Here is a 20991-nt window from a genome sequence, read left to right as displayed (position 1 = left end):
CAGAAGGGAAAATCAGTTCCCACTAAGTTCTAGTCCCACTAAGAAACAACTGCGGATAGAGCCTTGTGACCACAGTGCATGAAATGGGAGTGGCAGAACTGAATATAAATGCCTGTGTAAACACAAGCCGTTTGTTTTGCTTAGTGTTCCTTGTCATTCTACACCCTTGAAGATCAGCTAGCGTTCTTGCACAGGTAAGGAGCACGCACTTACTTAGTGCCAAGTACTGTCAATCTCTGTCAGTCTCCCGACAGCCCAACGGTAAGCACTATTATCATTATTCAATTTTACAGAAGAAACTGCGGGGGAGAGGTCAGGTAACTTGCCAAAGGTAACGCCGCTAGTTGCTTTAAACCACCACCACCACCACAACAAAACACACACACATACACCATTTAAAAATCGATCTTTCCTACATCTAGCAAGGGCCAATTAGAGACGGCTGTGGCACAGCGGCTCCGCCCCGGAACTCCTCAAGAGCTTCGCCCCTCCTTACCTTAAGCTCCGCGCCTATGGAAACACAGGAAGTGACCTATGCCCACACTACGCAGGGCCTCGGCCCTAGTGGGAGCAACTCGCTGAAGCCGAGGGCAGAGCTGGCGGAAGTGACATTATCAACGCGCGCCAGAAGTCCAGTGAAGTCAGGCAGGTTCGCTGTGGCGGGCGCCTGGGCCGCCGGCTGTGAAACTTCGTTTCCTCTGGCCCATGGTGATCTTTGCAGCGACCCAGGTAACACCTTGTACTCTTTTCTGAGGGTTCGGGCGGAGGCGACCACTGCATTGAGGCCTGGAGGCAATGGTGGGGAAGAGACGAGGAACTGGCGCGCGTGCAGGCCCCGCGGGGGACGTTCCTCCCTCTCGTGCTGCGGCCGTTCCGGCCTGTAACGGCCGCTCGGCCGCGGCTCCCGCCCGGTGCCCTACTCTGCTGTGTTCCGCAAGCTGCTTCCCATCGTACGATTGTGGGGCGCAGGGTACTACTGACTGGGCGGCGGCGGTCGAAGACCCTGTCCTGCCATCCGCGTCTTCTCTTTGTTAGAAGGCAGATTCACCCTAGTCTGTGCCCGCCTGTTTTGCTACCAACATTGAGACTTAAGTATTTTGTCAGAAGCCTGAGACAGCGGGCACGGTAGCGCTTAAGATATAATACACACCATTTATTTACGGGGCCTCCCATCTCTCGGTTCAGGCCATCAAGGTTTTCCAAATCTCTAGGTAGGCTTTTCTGTGGAAAGACTGTGCTTCATTTAGTTATACAGACACTAGAAGGCTATGCAGAATTAATTTGATTGCCTCCAAAAAATATCGGATTTGATGTTTCAATTTCCAAGATCTGAAGATACCCAGCAGACAACTCTTTTCTGAGATAAATGAGTGCAGTAATCACCGTACGGTTTCTTCTGTAGACTTACTTGCGAAAAGTGGCCTGACGCCACCGAAGGTCCTGGATAAATAAATCTCTAGTCATACTTACAATGGGTTTAAATCCTGCCGTCATTATCTCTTGCCTCACCCTTAGATTCCTAAAGCGGAACTTGCAGCCTTCAGTTTTACTCCTCTCAAATTCATCTAGTCTTGCCAAATTAGATCTATTCATACTGCACTTCCAAAATTCCATGACTGTTATTATTGCCTATGCAGTAACATTTAACACTCCTGATAGTATGAGCCCACCAATATGTGCTGTCTCATCTGCAGTGACCTTCTATACAGTCATACTAAGCTTGTCGCCTGCATTCTGCATGTTTTTTCAATCTGTTACCTCTTTCTGCTTGATTTCTCTTTTGTCTGAAGCCCTGATGTGTAAATTCCTACTCACCTTGTGAGACCCAAGTTAGATGGTCCCTGCTTTGTGAAAACACTGCCCTCTCTTCATAGTAATTGGCTGTTAGTCTTTATTGTCTTCTCTTCCAGGGGTGTATATGGGCTCATTCATGATCACATACTGTATTCCAGGCATAGTGCTAGATGCAGAGATCACAAAGACATGTAGGCTGGTTTCTGCTTTCAAGAACTTAGCTTAGGTCATACCTGCTATTATAATACTATGTTTTACAGTAATTATTTGCATACCCTTCATATTGAACACTTTGGTGCCAGGGACTACATCTTCCTATCTTTATATCCTCATCTGCAGCACTTTTGTTATTATAGGATAACTGTCCAAAAAAAGTATAATTTAAAAAATGTCTTTGATATATTTATTTCCAGAAGCACAGCTTGCTTTCTTTTTTGGTCTGTTTTTCAGTGATGAGTGTATAGGATAGATAGTTTTTGGGGGCCTTTGCTCTTTCAAAGTGATCGTCAGAGTCTTTCATATATTCAGCAAATATCTGAGTGTCTACTTTGTACCAGCACATGCTTGAAGTGCATGTGCCTGAAGGGTCTTTGGACATATAATTTGTAACTTTGAGACCTCTAAGTTCTATGTGAGAATATGTTATTATAAACTCATTTCAGATGTATAGTGAGTAAAGCGATGATGATTTAAGAATAGTCAGATAACAGGCACAGTTTGCATTAATGTGTTCTAAAGACATAAGGTTATTATGTTTATAAAAATTCAGAGCTTTATCTTTGTGCAGCTTTTTTTTTTTTTTTTTTTACAGTTTCATTACAGTAGGAGCTTGATAAATGATCACTCTGAAGTATATTGGATTGAATTTAATATTTACTTAATTTTTTGCCCAAGACATTGTAGAGGATGTAAAATTGGGATATTTAAAGATCTGAACTTTGCCTAACAGTGCTTTGTATACAGTACTTAATAAATATTCTGCTCTGATATTACAGTTTGCTTAGGAATTAGTTTTCTGTAGGTGTTTTTCCTCAAAAGTTTTTAATGCTGGTTATGACAGCTTGATTTTGAGCATTATCTGAGTGTTTAAACGTGTAACAAAATGATTTTTGTTTTGTTGGCGATTTTACATGCAATCGCCGGAAACCTGGAAGGAATAAGACTTTGGGATTATAAGGTAAAAACAAATGTATTCCAAAATAGCTTCATTGGTTTTCATGTTTGTGTTTTGTATAGTCATGGAACTGGCTTATAGGACTGTATAGGTTACTTGGATCCTTAAATTAAACTTCAGACTTTTTTCCAAAGCAGCATCACTGTTTCTTGGTGTCAAGATAACCCAAGGAATTGAGGAAGTTGCTGAGAAGAGTGTGCTGGAGATGCTCTAGGAAAAAACTGAATGGTGAGACGAGTTCCAGCCCAAGGGTTTCTGGTTTGCCAAGAAGAAAGTGAACATCATGGATCAGAACAATAGCCTGCCACCTTACGCTCAGGGCTTGGCCTCCCCTCAGGTAATACATTAGGAGGGAGAAAAAAGGGAGGGCGGAAATCTGAACTGCAAGAGATGGTATCAAAAGGCAAGGAAGAGCATTTAATGATCTGTTTTTGAAAATGATTTAATATATTTTTTTAAACTTGATTTTGTTGAGATGTTCTATTAGGTTTTGAATGGGCACAATAGTGTTTATTTGGGGAGTCTGTTTGGATGTTACATATCTATAAACACCTAATCTTTTGATAAACACTTATGAGAATGTTCCAAATGATTATATAGGGTCTTTGATTTTGAAAATCACCCTCACCAAATTATTTTCTAGTTTTATTTTTCCCCTCTTACATTTCAAGCTCTCAACCACCCATCTACGTTAAAAATGTTTCAGGCTGGGTGCGGTGGCTCACGCCTATAATCCCAGCACTTTGGGAGGCCAAGGTGGGTGGATCACCTGAGGTCAGGAGTTCGAGACCAGCCTGGCCAACATGGCGAAACCATCTGTACTAAATATACAAAAATTAACCAGGCATGGTGGTGGGTGCCTGTAATCCCAACTACTTGGGAGACTGAGGCAGGGAGAATTGCTTGAACCCGGGAGGTGGAGGTTGCAGTGAGCAGAGATCATGCCAGTGCACTCCAGCCTGGGGGACAGAGCAAGACTAGACTCTGTCTCAAAAAAAAAAAAAAAACAAAAACAAAAAACGAATAACTTCTGTTGAAATATAATTTACATACAAAAAACACATTTTAAGTGTCTGTTTTGATAATTATATATACGTGTATACGTTACAGAACATTTCAATTATCTTAAAAAGTCCCTTCTTCCCCTTTATAGTCACTCTGTTGGCCCCAGGTAAGTACTGAATCTGCTTTTCAATGCTGAAGATTAGTTTTGTCTATTCCAGAATTTCATATAGATGGAATCATATAGCGTATGCTTTTTTGTGTATGTCTGACTTCTTAGCCCGGTATACTGTTTGTATATCAGTAGTTAATCCATTGTATAGCTAAGTATCACTCCATTGTTTGGATGTTCCACAGTTCATCCATTCTCTAGTTGCTCACATTCGGGGTCTTTCCAGTTTGGAGCTATTATGGATAAAAGCACTATAAACGTTTGTGTAAACTTTGAATGTACTGTTTTTACTTCTCATAGGTAAATACTTAGGAGTAGGATTGCTAGGTCCTGTATCAGTGTATGTATAACTTTATAAGAAACTGCCAAACTGTTTTCTGAAGTGGCTGTATTGTTTCGCAGCATAAGAGATTTAAGTTGCCCCACATCCTCACCAACACTTTGTGCTGTCAGTCTTTTTACTTTTACTCTAGTGATTGCTTCGTATTTTACTGTGGTTTTGATTTTTATTTGCCTGATTACTAATGTTTCTGAGCACCTTGGCAAGTGCTTGTCAGCCACTCATACACAGGCCCACTTCACTTTACTGCAGTTGACTTTACTGCATGTTTGACAAATTGAAGGTTGTGATAAACCTGTACCCAGTGAGTCTGTTGGTGTTATTTTTCCAACAGTGTGTACTTGGGGTTAGATTTTGGTGATTTTTGCAGGATTTCAAACTTTTTATTATTATCTGTTATTGTTACCAAACTTTTTCTTTTCTTTTTTTTTTTGTTTTGTTTTTTTGCAGTCACTCTGTTGCCCAGGCTGGATTGCAGTGGTGCACCCTCGGCTCACTGCAACCTCCATCTCCCCTGTTCAAGCGATTCTCCTGCCTTAGCCTCCTGAGTAGCTGGGATTATAGGCATGTGCCACCAAATCCAGCTAAATTTTGTATTTTTAGTGGAGAAGGAGTTTCACCATGTTGGCTAGGCTGTTCTCAAACTACTGGCTACAAGTGATCCATCCGCCTTGGCCTCCCAAAGGGTTGGGATTACAGGCATGAGCTACTGAGCCCAGTCAAACCTTTTCATTGTTATCTGTTACTGTGATCAGTGATCTTTGATGTTACTATTGTAATGATTATTGAATGCCATAAACTGCACCCGTATAATATAGGAACTTAATTGATAAATGTCTACAATCTGACCAGCCATTCCCCCATCTCTCTCCCTCTCCTTGGTCTTCCCTATTCCTTGAGACACAACAATATGGAAATTAGGCTAATGAATAACCTTACAGCGATCTTTAATTAAGTGTTCAGATGAAGGGAAGAGCTGCACATCTCTCATTTTAAACCAAAAGCTAGAAATGATTATGCTTAGTGAAGAAAGCATGTTGAAAGCTGAGACAGGCTAAAAGCTAGGCCTCTTGCACCAAATAGTTAGCCAAGTTGTGAATGCAAGGGAAAAGTTCTTAGAGGAAATTAGAAGTGCTACTCCAGTAAACCCACAAATGATAAGAAAGCAAAACAGCCTTATTGCTTATATGGAGAAAGTTTGCCTGGTCTGGATAGAAGATCATGCTACCCACAACATCCCCTTAAGCCAAAGTGTAATCCAGAGCAAGGCCTTGACTCTCTTCAGTTCTGTAAAGGCTGAGAGAGGAGAGGAAGCTGTAGAAGAAAATTTTGAAACTAGCAGAGGTTTATTCATGAGCTTTAAGGAGAGAAGCCTTCTCCACAACGTAAGAATACAACATGAAGCAGCAAGTTATCTGGAAGATCTAGCCGAGATTATTGATGAAGGCGACTATACTAAATAACAGATTTTTAATGTAGATGAAACAGCCTTCTACTGGAAGAAGATGCTATCTAGGACTTTTATAGCTAGAGAGGAGAAGTCAATGCCTAGCTTCAAAGCTTCAGAGGATTGGCTGACTGTAGTTAGGGGCCAATATAGCTGGTGACTTTAAGTTAAAGCCAATGCTCATTTACTGTTCTAAAATCATAGGGCCCTTAAGAATTACGCTAAATCTACTCTGCCTGTTCTCAGCACACAGAACAACAAAACCTGATGAGACCACATCTGTTTACAGCATGGTTTACTGAATATTTTAAGCTCCTTGAGATCTACTGCTCAGAAAAAAAGATTGATTTCAAAATATTACTCACTGACAGTTGTCCACAAGCTCTGATGGAGAAGAACAAGGAGATTAATATTGTTTTCATGCCTGCTTGAATAATATATCCATTCTTCAGCCCATGGATCAAGGAGTAATTTCAACTTTCAATTCTTACTATTTAAGAAATAGAGCAGGGCATGGTTGCTCATGCTTGTAATCTCAGTACTTTGGGAGGCCAAGGTTGAAGGATCACTCAAAGGCAGGAGTTCGAGACCAACCTGGATAACAAAACAAGTCCCTGTTGCTACAAAAAAAAAAAAAAAAAAATTAAAAATCAGCTGGCCGTGGGGTCATGTGCCTGTAGTCCCAGCTACGTGGGAGGCTGAGGCGGGAGGATCACTTGAGTCCAGAAGTTAAAAGCTACAATGGAGACCCCGTCTCAAAGAAAGGAAGCAGGGAGGGACATATGCTGTAGCTGCCGTAGACAGTGATTCCTCTGATGGATCTGGGCAAGGTGAATTGAAAACCTTCTGGAAAAGATTCATCATTCTAGATGCCATTAGGAACGTTTGTGATTCATGGGAGGAGGTTAAAATATCAACATGAATAAGAATTTGGAAGAAGTTGATTCCAACCCTCGTGGATGACTTTGAGAGGTTCTAGACTTCAGTGGTAGAAGTTACTGCAGGTGGTAGTGGAAATAGCAAGTGAACTAGAATTAGAAGTGAATCCTGAAGATGTGACTGAATTGCTGCAATTTTTTGATAAAACCTGAACAGATGAGGAGTTGCTTCTTGTGGATGAGCAAAGAAAGTTGTTTCTTGAGATGGAATTGACTCCTGGTGAAGAACTAATGACTGTAGAATATTCCATAAATGTAGTTGATAAAGCAGCAGCAGCGTTTGAGAGGATTGACTCCAGTTTTGAACTACGTTCTAGTGTGGGTAAAACGCTGTCAAACAGCATCGTATGCTACAGAGACATCCTCAGTGAAAGGAAGAGTCAGTCCTTGTAGCAAACTTCATCAGTCTTATTTTAAGAAATTGCCACAGCTACCACCCTGATCAGTCAGCAGCTGTCAGCATCGAGGCAAGACCCTCTATCAGCAAAAAGATTATGACTTGCTGCAGGCTCACAGGATTGTTAGTATTTTTAGCAATAAAGCATTTTTAAATTAAGGTATATACATATTATTAGACATAATGCTATTGCACACTTAATAGACTATAGTGTAAACATAACTTTTGTAGACACTGGGAAACCAAAAAATTCATGCTGCTTGCTTCATTGAGATGGTCTGGAACCTAACCCATAGTATCTCCGAGGTATGCCTGTATCTTCATTTGTAATATGCCCTTCACATCTTTTGCCCTTTTTCATTATTTTATTTGTGGATCTTCTTTTACGGAGTTGTCAGAGCTCTTTATTATTCTGTTTACCAGTCCTTTCTCAGATGTATGTATTATAGGTATTTTTTTCCCAGTCTGTGGCCTGCCTTTTAATTTTCTTAGTGATGTCTTTCAAAGAACAGAGGTTTTTAATTTTTCCAAAGTTCAGTTTATCCATTTTTTTTTCTTCATGTTTATCCACTGTGTGGTATTAAAGAAGAAAGCAATGTGTATAAGAATAGCTGGTTCTTCCGTAATTAAAGTTTAATAACCCCATTTTTCTCAGAAGGCATCTGTCTTTGCACATCTCACCTGCTGTTCCACCAAGAAACTTCCACAAACACTCAGCAGCAGCCAGCCTAACCTGTTTTTCTCCTTGCTTTCCACAGGGTGCCATGACTCCCGGAATCCCTATCTTTAGTCCAATGATGCCTTATGGCACTGGACTGACCCCACAGCCTATTCAGAACACCAATAGTCTGTCTATTTTGGAAGAGCAACAAAGGCAGCAGCAGCAACAACAGCAGCAGCAGCAGCAGCAACAACAGCAACAGCAGCAGCAGCAGCAACAGCAGCAGCAGCAGCAGCAGCAGCAGCAACAGGCAGTGGCTGCTACAGCCGTTCAGCAGTCAGCATCCCAGCAGACAACACAGGGAACCTCAGGCCAGGCACCACAGCTCTTCCACTCACAGACTCTCACAACTGCACCCTTGCCGGGCACCACTCCACTGTATCCCTCCCCCATGACCCCCATGACCCCCATCACTCCTGCCACTCCGGCTTCGGAGAGTTCTGGGATTGTACCGCAGCTGCAGTGAGTACTTGGTGTTTTATGTTTCCTCCCACTTAGGAGTCCCTTTGAGTTGTGTTCCTGCTCTGTTTTCTGGTGGATCCTTTTATTAAGGGAGGGAATGGCACTAACAGCAATTGTGTATCAAAATTTGCTTTATCTCACACTTGGGAAAGGGAAGCAAAGCCATCTTAGTCAGTGCCCTCAATAAAAGGTTCTTAACAGGCTTAGAAATGTGGTCATTTGTGTTTATATACCTGAGCCAATAAAATGTAATCTGACTTTCACTATCATTATTATTATATTATAGACATTTCCCTGTATCTGATATCACCAAATCACAACGTTATGTAGTCTCTTCCCCTTATGCTATTTTAGGTCTTTAGTCACAGTATAAGTATAATTTCTGGCAGTTCTTGTTTTTATTTTTACTGTGGGGGCTGCATATGAATCTTTGAAGGTCTGTGTCCTTCCCACAAAATGAGGATGACTGTTCTTGTCCTAAATGGATTTTTCTACCTAAGTGAAGTGGGTTCTATATGTAACAGGGTAGTAGGGATAGGAAATAATTTCATCTTCCTGAAAAAACAGCAAATATTTCCAAATAATCCCAGTCAATAAGAAGCGCGCAGCTTTTCATTTTAGAAAGCTTATGACCAAATTAAAAGTTTACTTGCAGTCTCTGCATCTCCTCAGTTTTCTTGTACAGATACCTTCCTCCTTCATACTCCCTTTAGATCTAGTATTTCCTATTTGCATTTATTCAACTTGTTACATATATGGTTGTTGTTTATAAGCTATCTCTGATCATTTTTGGAACTTAGTGGTGTGTAATCGTGGATGCTGACTTTTACCCAAAGACCTAAATCTTGCCTCCACAATTTTGTTTGACCCCACACACAATTTTAAAAACAAAGTAATTTTAGTGATTTTAGAGACAGCCCTTTTTAGCTCACCCTTGTCTGTACCCTCCCATGTGTCCAGCATGCTTGTCGGACTCCCAGGAAAATTTAAGTTTGCATTTCTGGTTTAAATAGTAAAGTAAAACAGTACAGTCAGGTGTTTGTTTCTTGCCGTGCCTTTGTTCTGATACTCCCCAGAGCATCAAGTCATCCACGTTCCTAAACTGCTGCTCTCTACTAAGAACCCTCCTGTGTCGTAATTCAGTGCCCTCTCAGTCTTGTAGGCTTAAGAGGGATTAAGGCAAATATTTAATTAATGAAAACATATAAGAATACATTTAACAATTATGTGACGAAAGTTGTGATAGATGTACTAAAATCTCCTTGATATAATTCATCAGTGGACAAATGCTAAAGGCAGGTGTGTATACAACGATGATTGGAAGGAAAGAGATGATATGGAAATGAAAACATTGTGTGGATCAACCTAATTGGCTTTACGGTTGTCTATCATAGACTGCCATTCTCTTTTGAACAAAATTAGGAGCCATCAAGTTTTCAAAAGTATTGCGTTTTGACAGTATGAGAAAAAGAACCAGAAGCAACAGTGAGCTATAACCTATTGTATTTGAACCTATGTGTTTGAAATCTGGACTCCATATTCTTGGGATGGTGATTTCCAGGTCCGTGCAAGACAGTTGTTGCTCAGTTAATTGCATTCAAAGGACATTGCCCATTTCAAGTATATGTACTTTCTTTCTTTCTTTCTTTCTTTCTTTCTTTCTTTCTTTCTTTAAGACGGAGTCTCGCTCTGTCACCCAGGTTGGAGTGCAGTGGCGTGATCTCGGCTCACTGCAGGCTTCACTTCCTGGGTTCACGCCATTCTCCTGCCTCAGCCTCCCGAGTAGCTGGGACTACAGGCGCCTGCTACCACGCCCAGCTAATTTTTTTGTATTTTTAGTAGAGACGGGGTTTCACCATGTTAGCCAGGATGGTCTTGATCTCCTGACCTCATGATCCGCCTGCCTTGGCCTCCCAAAGTGCTGGGATTACAGGCGTGAGCCACTGTGCCTGGCCAAGTAGATATACTTTCATAAGCAGAAAAATGTATAATGAAAATGTAGGTTTGTTGTTCACATTTTTATTAAAATTTCTAATAGAGTTGCTTTTTAGTATATCTTTATCCTTGTATAAGTTATTCATTAAGTGATTTAAGAACACTGAGAAATGTAAAGGGTCAGTGGACCCAGATGGCTCTGTTTATCCTTATTTACTGAGAGATAAAGATAATTAGAAGAGAAAGCAGGGTTTTGCTTTTTTTTTTTTTTTTTTTTTTTTTGGCTAAAGACACTTAGCTGTTGTTTTTCAAAAGATACTTACTTTGAGAGAACTCATTTTCATAATAAATAGTGACTTAGGTTTGCCAGGCGCGGTGGCTCACACCTGTAATCCCAGCACTTTGGGAGGCCGAGGTGGGCAGATCATGAGGTCAGGAGATCGAGACTAGCCTGGCTAACACGGTGAAACCCCGTCTGTACTGAAAATACAAAAAATTAGCCAGGCATGGTGGCACACGCCTGTGGTCCCAGCTACTCGGGAGGCTGAGGCAGGAGAATGGTATGAACCCGGGAGGTGGAGCTTGCAGTGAGCCGAGATTGCACCACTGCACTCCAGCCTGGGCGACAGAGCGAGACTCCGTATCAAAAAAAAAAAAAAAAAAAAAGAAGTGACTTAGGAGTAGGGTGGTGGTGGCTTTTCAGAGCTCACAGGTGAGAAATGAGTTTGTCTGTGAGAAGGCTAAGGGCATGGCTCTGGAGACAGACTCAAATCCTGGCTCTTCCACTTGGGAGCCATGTGCATCCTGAGGAAGTTGCACTACCTTTAAGCCTCAGCTTATTTATCCGAATGTGGGAATACTGGTAGCTTCTACCACAGTGCAGTATAAGTGTTAAATGGAATAATCTATATAAAATGCCAACATGTGCATGATACTTGTTAAACAATAAATGTGAGCAATTTTAAAAAATTAAAGCCTGGTTGAAATAATCAGATGTCTGCATAATTTCTAACACCTCATCCAGTGAAGATTAAGTAATTTAAATAGTCATGTTTTCTTTTTAAATTTCTTACAGAAATATTGTATCCACAGTGAATCTTGGTTGTAAACTTGACCTAAAGACCATTGCACTTCGTGCCCGAAATGCCGAATATAATCCCAAGGTTAGATCTATTTTAATGTATTTCTTTTTTTTTTCTTTTTTGTCTTCTCTGTCATGTCTCTATATTTTAATGTATTTCACGCTATGTCACAAATGTCTGTAGATCAGTCTAGGCAGGATGGCTAATGCCTGTAATCGCAGCACTTTGAGAGCCTGAGGAGGGAGAACTGCTTGAGCCTAGGACTTCAAGACCAGCCCAGGCAACATGGCAAGACCCTGTCTCTTTAAAAAAAAAAAAAAGAAAAATCAGCCGGGCTTGGTGGCTCACACCTGTAATCCCAGCACTTTGGGAGGCCGAGGTGGGCGGATCACCTGAGGTCAGGAGTTCAAGACCATCCTGGCCAACATAGTGAAACCCTGTCTCTACTAAAAAGACAAAAATTTGCCGGGAGTGGTGGCTTGTGCCTGTAATCCCAACTACTTGGGAGGTTGAGGCAGGAGAATCACTTGAACCTGGGAGGCAGAGGTTGCGAGCGGAGATCGCGCTATTGCATTCCAGCCTGGAAAGAGAGCAAGACTCCATTTAAAAAAAAAAAATCTGTATATCAAAGAGTTTGTGTTATGCTTATTCCTTGACACCAACAAAATGAAGATCTAAAGTAAAATGTGCATTGTTTTGTATCTTTTATTGAGTGTGATATAAGAATCCCTGGGAATACAGCAGTCTATAAAACAAGCTAAGTTACATATATATTGTATTGGGATCATGTGAAGAATTTTGTGTATGTATAGGGATGATGTTTGCCAGCTATAGTAGGCAAAGTAATTTGGATAAACATTAGCTGGGTTGAGAGAAGTGTTAGTAATGGATTTAGGGTGCATTTTAAAACCCCTGAAACATGACGCCTAAGATCTGAAAGATAGCTAAGCTAGGGGTCTGAAAATCTCCTTTTAACCACTCAGAATGAGTCTGTATGACATGTAGCATTTTAAGAATTAATCTTTCATCTATTATATTTAGTTGAATACATAATTTTATTACTTTATGATCTTAAGTGAAGTGATACTTAACCAATAGAAATAGTAGAGGAAATTCTGGAAATGCAAAATAGCTAGGCTTTTCCTGGGACTTAGATAAACTACTATATACTGCTAGCTTTTTTAGATGTTGATAAAATCACAGGGAAGACATAGAGCAGTTTTTAAACTAAAATTGTTAAAAGCCAGGCATGGTGACTCAGACCTGTAATCCCAGCACTTTGGGAGGCCAAGGTGGGAGGATTGCTTGAGGCCAAGAGTTCAAGACAAGCCTGGGCAACATAGCAAGACCTCATTTCATCAGAAAATTTAAAAAATTATCTGGGGTTGGTGGCACACACCTATAATCCCAGCTGCTTGGGAGGGCAAGACAGGAGGATCTCTTGAACTCAGGAATTCGAGGCTGCAGTGAGCCATGATTGCACCACTGGACTCCAGTCTGGGCAACAAAGTGAGACTCTTGTCTCCAAAAAAAAAAACAATTAATAAAATAAAAAAAAAAATTGTTAAAGCAATCTAGTTTGTCAGAGTCATCTCAATTAGAAATATATAGGTTTTTATTGTATAATTAAATATAATGTATTCAAATATTTAAGTTGTTTCAAAGTAATTACTTGTTTTGATCATGTACCTAATAACTGAGGCCATTAATTCAACCCACAGTTGAAATATTTTCCCCATGACTTACCATGTTAGCAAGAAAATTTTCTGAAAGAATTAATGTGTTTCAAGCATAAAAAGCAGAAAATAAAAGTTAAAACTGTGTTTTTTTCCTAATTTGCATTTATATGTGTTTAATACATTAATATTGTTTCTAAAGGCCAATTGGAAGCAGGATTTTACTTCTTTACATATTGATATGCTTGTAATCTGATTTATTAATTCCATTAAGGTAGAAAACGTTTGTTGGTTTATTTGCCTCAAAATTCATATTAATAAAACAAAATTTATCATTAGAGAAGCTACAGTCATGATAAGCAGCAAATATAAAGTAGAAACAGAGGCACTGGTATTTATTGAGAACATAACCAAATTTTGCAAACATTTCTCTTGGTGGAATGCTCATGTGAAAGAACATACAGATCTTGGTATAACTTTGTCACAATTGATGATTTTCTGCTCCTTATGCAAAGGAATATTTGTTACATGAGGTGTATGCAAATCCTTTACAGATATGCAGAAATACAGGACAAATATTTTGATAACTAGATGTACTATGTCCTTCCTACCAGTTGTGATTTTTTTGTCAATGTGTAGTTCTCCTAACAAAATTGAGCAGTTTGGCACAACCTCACTAATGATTCTCTCTGTTTTAGCGGTTTGCTGCAGTCATCATGAGGATAAGAGAGCCACGAACCACAGCACTGATTTTCAGTTCTGGGAAAATGGTGTGCACAGGAGCCAAGAGGTAGCCGTAAGAAATTCATTCTTCTGGTTTATGGGTTGTGAACGAGTTTTTAGGTTATTAGGTTAGCACTTTAACATGTTATTACTGCTTTCTTATTAAAATGGTTGATTGTATTAATTGTAGATAGCAGTGATTTCGTTTTCTTAAAAATTAGATATGGACAGGTATGGTATCTCACACCTATAATCCCAGGAGGCCAAGGCGGGCAAATCACTTGAGGCCAGGAGTTCACAACCAGCCTGACCAACATGGTGAAACTCCATCTCTACTAAAAATACAAAAATTAGCCAGGCGTGGTAGTGGATGTCTGTAGTCCCAGCTACTTGGGATGCTGAAACACGAGAATCTCTTAAATCTGGGAGGCGGAGGTTGCAGTGAGCTCAGATTATGCCACTGCACTCCAGCCTGGGAGACAGAACAAGACTCTGTCTCCAAAAAAAAAAATAAAATAAAATTAAGTAAGATGTAATACAACATCCAGAACTATTAATAAAATTCCCTTTATGTGAAAAATGTTGTAAATAACACAAATACATCTTGAAATGGAAGAAAAAATTGGTCAAGCATTAGAACACTTCTAAGCTAATGGTGTAAGGGCTTTGCAGACCTTACTGGGCCTGGCAGCATGACAGCACCACACGTGTTGACTGCAGAAACCTGCCGTCTCACTGGAACTAGCGTTCCATTATGAGCGTTTGAGTTGTACAGATCCTAAGGAATGCACCCCTGTTATAAAATGTCATTGCCTGCATTCTGCATCTGAAGTGATCCTGTCTGAAGGTTAGTGCTCTGGGGCCCTGTCTGTTCTAAACAGAGCTCATATACCTGATAGAAGTCAAAAACTAGGGGGAAAAGTAGTGACATTACATTCATAAATGAACTGAACAAATAAACTTTTTAAATGAAAGCGTATTAAATGTACTTGGAGGTGTCAACACATAGAAGGGGGCTGTGGATGTTTTTGCTTATTCTGAAGTTTGAAATTGTCTTTCAGTGAGGGGAATGTCATTGGTGTGGACATTCTGGCTCCTGGTCTCCAAGTTTTTTCAGAATGCAGGACAAGGATCTGTTCTTGCCTTTCACTTCCCCTTGGCCACAACATGCAGTAGTAACCTCTTTAATTAAGAGCCTTTTTGTTTGCTTGTTTTCCCCTGCATGGAATATCAGAAACTTTTGGTTTATCAAGGCAAGGTTTTCATGCAGCATTTAGTCTTTTTGTCCCAGAGCATCTGAAAACTGAATATTGTATATCTAATTGGATGACTGTTTCATCAAGACAAGAAACCACCAATAAATTTACCTGAAAATTAAAAGCATAGCATATATATATATATATATGCTTGATTTTTGTTCTTCCTGATCCCCTGCACCTGATAGTCTTTTTATGGTAATATTTTCACATTCTTTTTGTTGTTGTTGTTGTTGTTTTTGAGACAGTCTTGCTCTGCTCCCAGGCTGGAGTGCAGTGGCGCAATCTGGGCTCACTGCAAGCTCTGCCTCCCAGGTTCACGCCATTCTCTTGCCTCAGCCTCCCAAGTAGCTGGGACTACAGGTGCCGCCACCACGCCCGGCTAATTTTTGTATGTTTAGCAGAGACGGGGTTTCACTCTGTTAGCCAGGATGGTCTCGATCTCCTGACCTCATGATCCACCTACCTTGGCCTCCCAAAGTGTTGGGATTACAGGTATAAGCTACTGCGCCCGGCCGGTCTTCCTTCTTTTCTTTTCTCTTTTATTTTCTTTTTTTTTTTTTCTGTTCTCTTCTCTCCTCTCCTCTCCTCTTTCTTTCTTTCTTTTTTTTTTTTTTTGGTTGGCGGAGTCCCCCAGGCTGGAGGGCAGTGGCACAATCTTGGCTCACTGCAACCTCCACCTCTTAGGTTCAAGTGATTCTCCTGCCTCAGCCTCCCAAGTAGCTGGGATTACAGGTGCCTTCCACCACACCCGGCTAATTTTTGTATTTTTAGTAGAGATAGAGTTTCACCATGTTGACCAAGCTGGTCTCGAACCCTTGACCTCAGGTGATCTACCTGCCTTGGCCTCCCAAAGTGCTTGGGATTACAGGCGTGAGCCAGCATGCCTGGCCCACATTCTGCTTTTCTTATGTAAACTCTGAACTGCCTCAACAAATGACATCATAGGAATGTCTATTCATGATGAGTCTTGGTATAAAAGAGAATAGAATTAGTGAATACATTGTTCAATAATAAATCTCATCAACATTTTCTGATCAATATGAAGTTTGTTAGTTTTCCTCTCAGTAGAAATGCATGGGCTAAAATATAGAAATAGTGATGATTGATGATGGTGATAATTCACATCCATAAAATCTAGGGTTACAATAATTTGGCAGATGTGAAAGGTCATTTTGGCAGACCTATAGTTTTCTGTCAAGGATCCAGGAATACTTTATAAGGAAATTGTGAATGTCTGTCAGTCTTTTCTCTTATTGCAAAGGGGCTGACCAGTTTACACTTTATTAGTTTCCTGTTTAGGACTTTTTATAAGTTACTAGTCTAAATAAGTATTTTAGCTGAGTGTGAGTATGAATAACTCACTTTTTTCCTTTCCCTAGTGAAGAACAGTCCAGACTGGCAGCAAGAAAATATGCTAGAGTTGTACAGAAGTTGGGTTTTCCAGCTAAGTTCTTGGACTTCAAGATTCAGAACATGGTGGGGAGCTGTGATGTGAAGTTTCCTATAAGGTTAGAAGGTCTTGTACTCACCCACCAACAGTTTAGTAGGTAAGTCTGAAATGTATTATGATTGCTTTTGGCAACAATTCATTTATAATTTAAACATTGTTCAGAATAAAACACATGCAAAATATTCAGTATGTGAGAACAGTTGACATGGTTATAATTGTATGTATTCTTGCATTGTCTTCTTGATGTTCTCAGTGACATTTATCACTCTCACCAGCCTCTGCTTCCCTTATCACTTAGCAGTACCCATAACTCCCCTTTACTGGACTGAATTTGATTCTGCTTCTGTATGTTTTATCATTTGATTGCTGAATACACTTGGAATGCATGAATTTAACCTAACCTCTTGTATCAATTTTTTTTTTCCCCAGTTTGGATCTTCTCTTTTAGTCAACATTGTGTCAGATCTACCAGCAAAGTGTGAAGTTGAGCCATAGGAACCACTTTCTCATTATCTTCCCTGCTACTTGCAGGTGAAGACTCACAGCCAGGCAGCCCTGACCACCTCACAGCCTCCTCTCATGGTCTTCTGGTGTCTGTCCACAGGCATACTAGTTCTGTGTGCCCCTTGGGCTCACTTGGTTCCTCCTGCCATGGGCCAGTGCACTTGCAGCTTTTATGCCTAGTACACTCATTTCCCTTTTCACCTAGGAAGCTCCCACTTGAGTTCCATATTTCTACCCATTCCACTCTTCCTCAGAGAAGCCTGTCCTGAATTTTGTCTTAGATCAGACACACAGAAACAGAGGCATCCTGTTTTCAGTCTCTCTGAACTAAGAAAAATGAGATTACTAGGCTTAGAAGAATATGTACCAGGCCTGGCCTGGTGGCTCAAGCCTGTAATCCCAGCACTTTGGGAGGCCGAGGCAGGTGGATCACTTGAGTTCATGAGTTCAAGACCAGCCTGGCCAACATGGTGAAACCCCGTCTCTACTAAAAATACAAAAATTAGCTGGACGTGGTGGTATACGCCTGTAATCCCAGCTACATGGAAGGCTGAGGCCGGACAGTCACTCGAACCCAGGAGGCAGAGGTTGCAGTGAGCCAAGATCATGCTACTGTACTCCAGCCTGGGCAACAGAGCAAGACTCCTTCCCAAAAAAAAAATAATAATAATAATTACACACACACACACACACACACACACACACACACACACACACACCCACCAATAGTCCATTCAGTCAGACAGCTCAATCAGGTATAGGTTAATTCTCAGGCTAGTATATCAGAGTGATTGAATTTCCTGACCACAATTGACAGCTAGAGAATATTTCATTTTAAGGAGGTGAGATTTGATTAAAAGTTACAGTATCGGATCTTAGAAGTAAATGATTATTAGGTGTGTAATAGTAATTATTAGGACTATAAAAGTAGGTGATTATTATCAGAGACTGCAGACATAACTACAGGGCTCTTTTTCTTAAATCAGAAAATCCAGATTCAGTAGAAATAGGGTAAAGTGATAGGAGGACAAATAGCCTCCCGTCCAATGGTTATCAACTGATGACTGAAAGTTGGCCTCACTTGCTTTAATTATTCTATCCTTTGAGGCTGCTTGAAGAACTGTGCTTTACCTCTTGACTAGTTTGCTTGTTTATTCAGTATTTTTCCTTGTACAGGTTCTCATTTTATTGAAAAGCATGCAAAGCTCTTAATTTCTAAACTGTTTTTACAATTTTCCTTCCAGTTATGAGCCAGAGTTATTTCCTGGTTTAATCTACAGAATGATCAAACCCAGAATTGTTCTCCTTATTTTTGTTTCTGGAAAAGTCGTATTAACAGGTAAGTTGTAACAGGAAGTAGTATCTGAATGTTTGTGTTTCGAGTATGGCATTTCCTCAGTGCTGAAAAGAAATTTCAGTGTTGGGACAGCGGGCTAGCTTCTTGCACAAAGGCCTCCCACCCAAAGTCTTATGAGAAACGTGCCCACTAAAGGCACAGTGAGAGCAGGGAAGTCTGACCACAGCCCTGCAAGCAGGTTTCCATTTACAGTAAGGAGTGAGCACTGCATTGAATAGAAGATGGTGTTTTCACTTGGAATTAGTTATCTGAAGCTTTACGTTTCTTCAGCAATATGATTATGAGACAAGAAAGGAAGATTCAGAAAAGAGCTTAGTTGAAGGCAGCAATTGGGAGAAGATTCGGTGGTTATTGCCGTCCTGCTTAGCTTAGGGCCTGGTTCAGGACCAGGAGAGAAGTGTGAACACATGCCTCTTGAGCTATAGAATGGACGCGAGATGCTGGAGTCACTAAGATGATTTTTTAAAAGTATTGTTTTATAAACAAAAATAAGTTTGTGACAAGGGGTTCCACCATTAATGTTTTCATGCCTGTGCCTTAATCTGACTGGGTATGGTGAGAATTGTGCTTGCAGCTTTAAGGTAATAATAATTTTACCTTCTTAATATGTTAAGAAGTACCATTTTGGTCTCTTATGTCTACTCCAACTTGTCTTCTTAGGTGCTAAAGTCAGAGCAGAAATTTATGAAGCATTTGAAAACATCTACCCTATTCTAAAGGGATTCAGGAAGACGACGTAAAGGCTGTCATGTACCCTTGCCTCCCCCACCGTTTTTTTTTTTTCTAAACAAATCAGTTTGTTTTGGTACCTTTAACTGGTGGTGGTGTGAGAAGATGGATGTTGAGTTGCAGGTTGCGGCACCAGGTGATGCCCTTCTGTAAGTGCCCACCGCGGGATGCCGGGAAGGGGCATTATTTGTGCACTGAGAACACCGCGCAGCGTGACTGTGAGTTGCTCATACTGTGCTGCTATCTGGGCAGCGCTGCCCATTTATTTATATGTAGATTTTAAACACTGCTGTTGACAAGTTGGTTTGAGGGAGAAAACTCTTAAGAGTGAAAGCCACCTCTACAATTGATTGGACTTTTTAATTTTAATGTTTTTCCCCATGAACCACAGTTTTTATATTTCTACCAGAAAAGTAAAAATCTTTTTTAAAAGTGTTGTTTTTCTAATTCATAACTCCTAGGGGTTATTTCTGTGCCAGACACATTCCGCCTCTCCAGTATTGCAGGACAGAATACATGTGTTAATGAAAATGAATGGCTGTACATATTTTTTCTTTCTTCAGAGTACTCTGTACAATAAATGCAGTTTATAAAAGTGTTAGATTGTTGTTATGATACCTTGTAAGAGTCATGTGATCATACTGTTTTCTAAAAAGTTGTATTTTAGATATAATGCCTGAAACCATTTTGGTGTCTTCTTGTTTGTTTCAGTCAATATTTCATTACATGCTTCAATGAAAGCAGATTAATGATCAGAACTCACAGTTGCTCAGGAAACGTGTATTTATTACCTTCCATACATTAAGCAACTCCTGTTTTCTAGGTACTTTCCATACAGTGCCTTGGAATCCTCACAGAGCTGCAGTCAGGTTTTGTTCCTCTGTTGGAGGTGAGGAGATAATGGCCCCTGCTGAGGGACTTGGCTGAGGTTACACAGCTAGTAAGTGGTAAAAATTAGTGAGTCCTTCAGGTGCAGAAGCTGATGCCCTCTCCACAGGCTGCCAACTCTCTGCAGTAGCTTTTTTTTTGCTTGTTTTGCAGTTTTTTTCTCATGGAATATCAGGTGGACATTTGTGGGTTCTTAGGTTTCATTGTTAGGGTGTTTTTTTTTTTTTAATTGTAAAAGTACATCTTCAGGTGACTCAGAGGAATAAAATCAGAAAGGGGAGGTCATTCCTTCCTTTCTCTTCTGCCTCTTTCCCCAAGATAATGACCAGATTAGTAGTCTCTTCTAAGCCCGTTCTGTCTATCCTCTGGGCATGGCATTTGATCCCATTTTTGGAAAAAAATGATAGAATACATTCAATTGTATAGCTTTCCCTTTTCTCAGTAAATATATCATAAACCTATTTCCATGATTGGGAATCTAGGATACTCTTGTTAGGTACCTTCACTTACTGAGCTATTCCTGTAATTACGGTCATTTACATGCCCTCCAGTTTTTCAATATCATAAACAGCGCTGTAGGAACATCCTTGTATGTGTATGTTTTGGATGAGTGCAGGTATTCATGTAGTAAACTTCCCTGGAAGAGGAACTAAAGACTATACATTCTAAGTTTTAATCAGTTGATACCAGATTGCAGTCCAAAGAGAACGGCGTATGAAATGCCCTTTTCTTGCGTTTCCCGATCATTAGTGATGCCAATAATGTATGGATTAATTGGAATGACATCATTCCAATATTATCTCCTATCTAAGAAAGAAGTATCCCTTCATGTATGTAGGTCTTACGTTCCTCAGTAAAGTTTTATAATTTTTTTCACACAGGGCTTTTATATTTCGTAAGTATTACTTCCTTAAGATATTACCATTTCTGTTGTTTTATTA

The 20991-nt window shown here is 40.2% G+C and overlaps 1 protein-coding gene across 2 annotated transcripts; it reads left to right on the top strand.

The window, feature by feature from the left end:
• Nucleotides 1-567: 567 nt before the first annotated feature.
• Nucleotides 568-19763, top strand: TBP (TATA-box binding protein). Of its 2 annotated transcripts, none has more exons than XM_010378701.2 (8): nucleotides 568-729; nucleotides 3106-3305; nucleotides 8023-8447; nucleotides 11458-11545; nucleotides 13839-13930; nucleotides 16502-16669; nucleotides 18321-18415; nucleotides 19094-19763. In XM_010378701.2, the coding sequence occupies exons 2-8, from the start codon at nucleotides 3252-3254 to the stop codon at nucleotides 19171-19173; spliced, it is 1002 nt and encodes a 333-aa protein (XP_010377003.1). In that variant the 5' UTR covers nucleotides 568-729; nucleotides 3106-3251; the 3' UTR covers nucleotides 19174-19763. The 2 variants fall into 2 exon arrangements, with proteins under 2 accessions (XP_010377003.1, XP_010377004.1); XM_010378702.1 differs by having other exon boundaries at nucleotides 608-729; nucleotides 3103-3305.
• The last annotated feature ends 1228 nt before the right edge of the window (nucleotides 19764-20991 follow it).

This window comes from Rhinopithecus roxellana, chromosome 4 (assembly GCF_007565055.1).
Source record: "Rhinopithecus roxellana isolate Shanxi Qingling chromosome 4, ASM756505v1, whole genome shotgun sequence".
Classification (NCBI taxonomy): Eukaryota; Metazoa; Chordata; class Mammalia; order Primates; family Cercopithecidae; genus Rhinopithecus; species Rhinopithecus roxellana.
The sequence above is the reverse complement of the archived record's forward strand: the minus strand, read 5'-3'. Positions and strand labels throughout refer to the sequence as shown.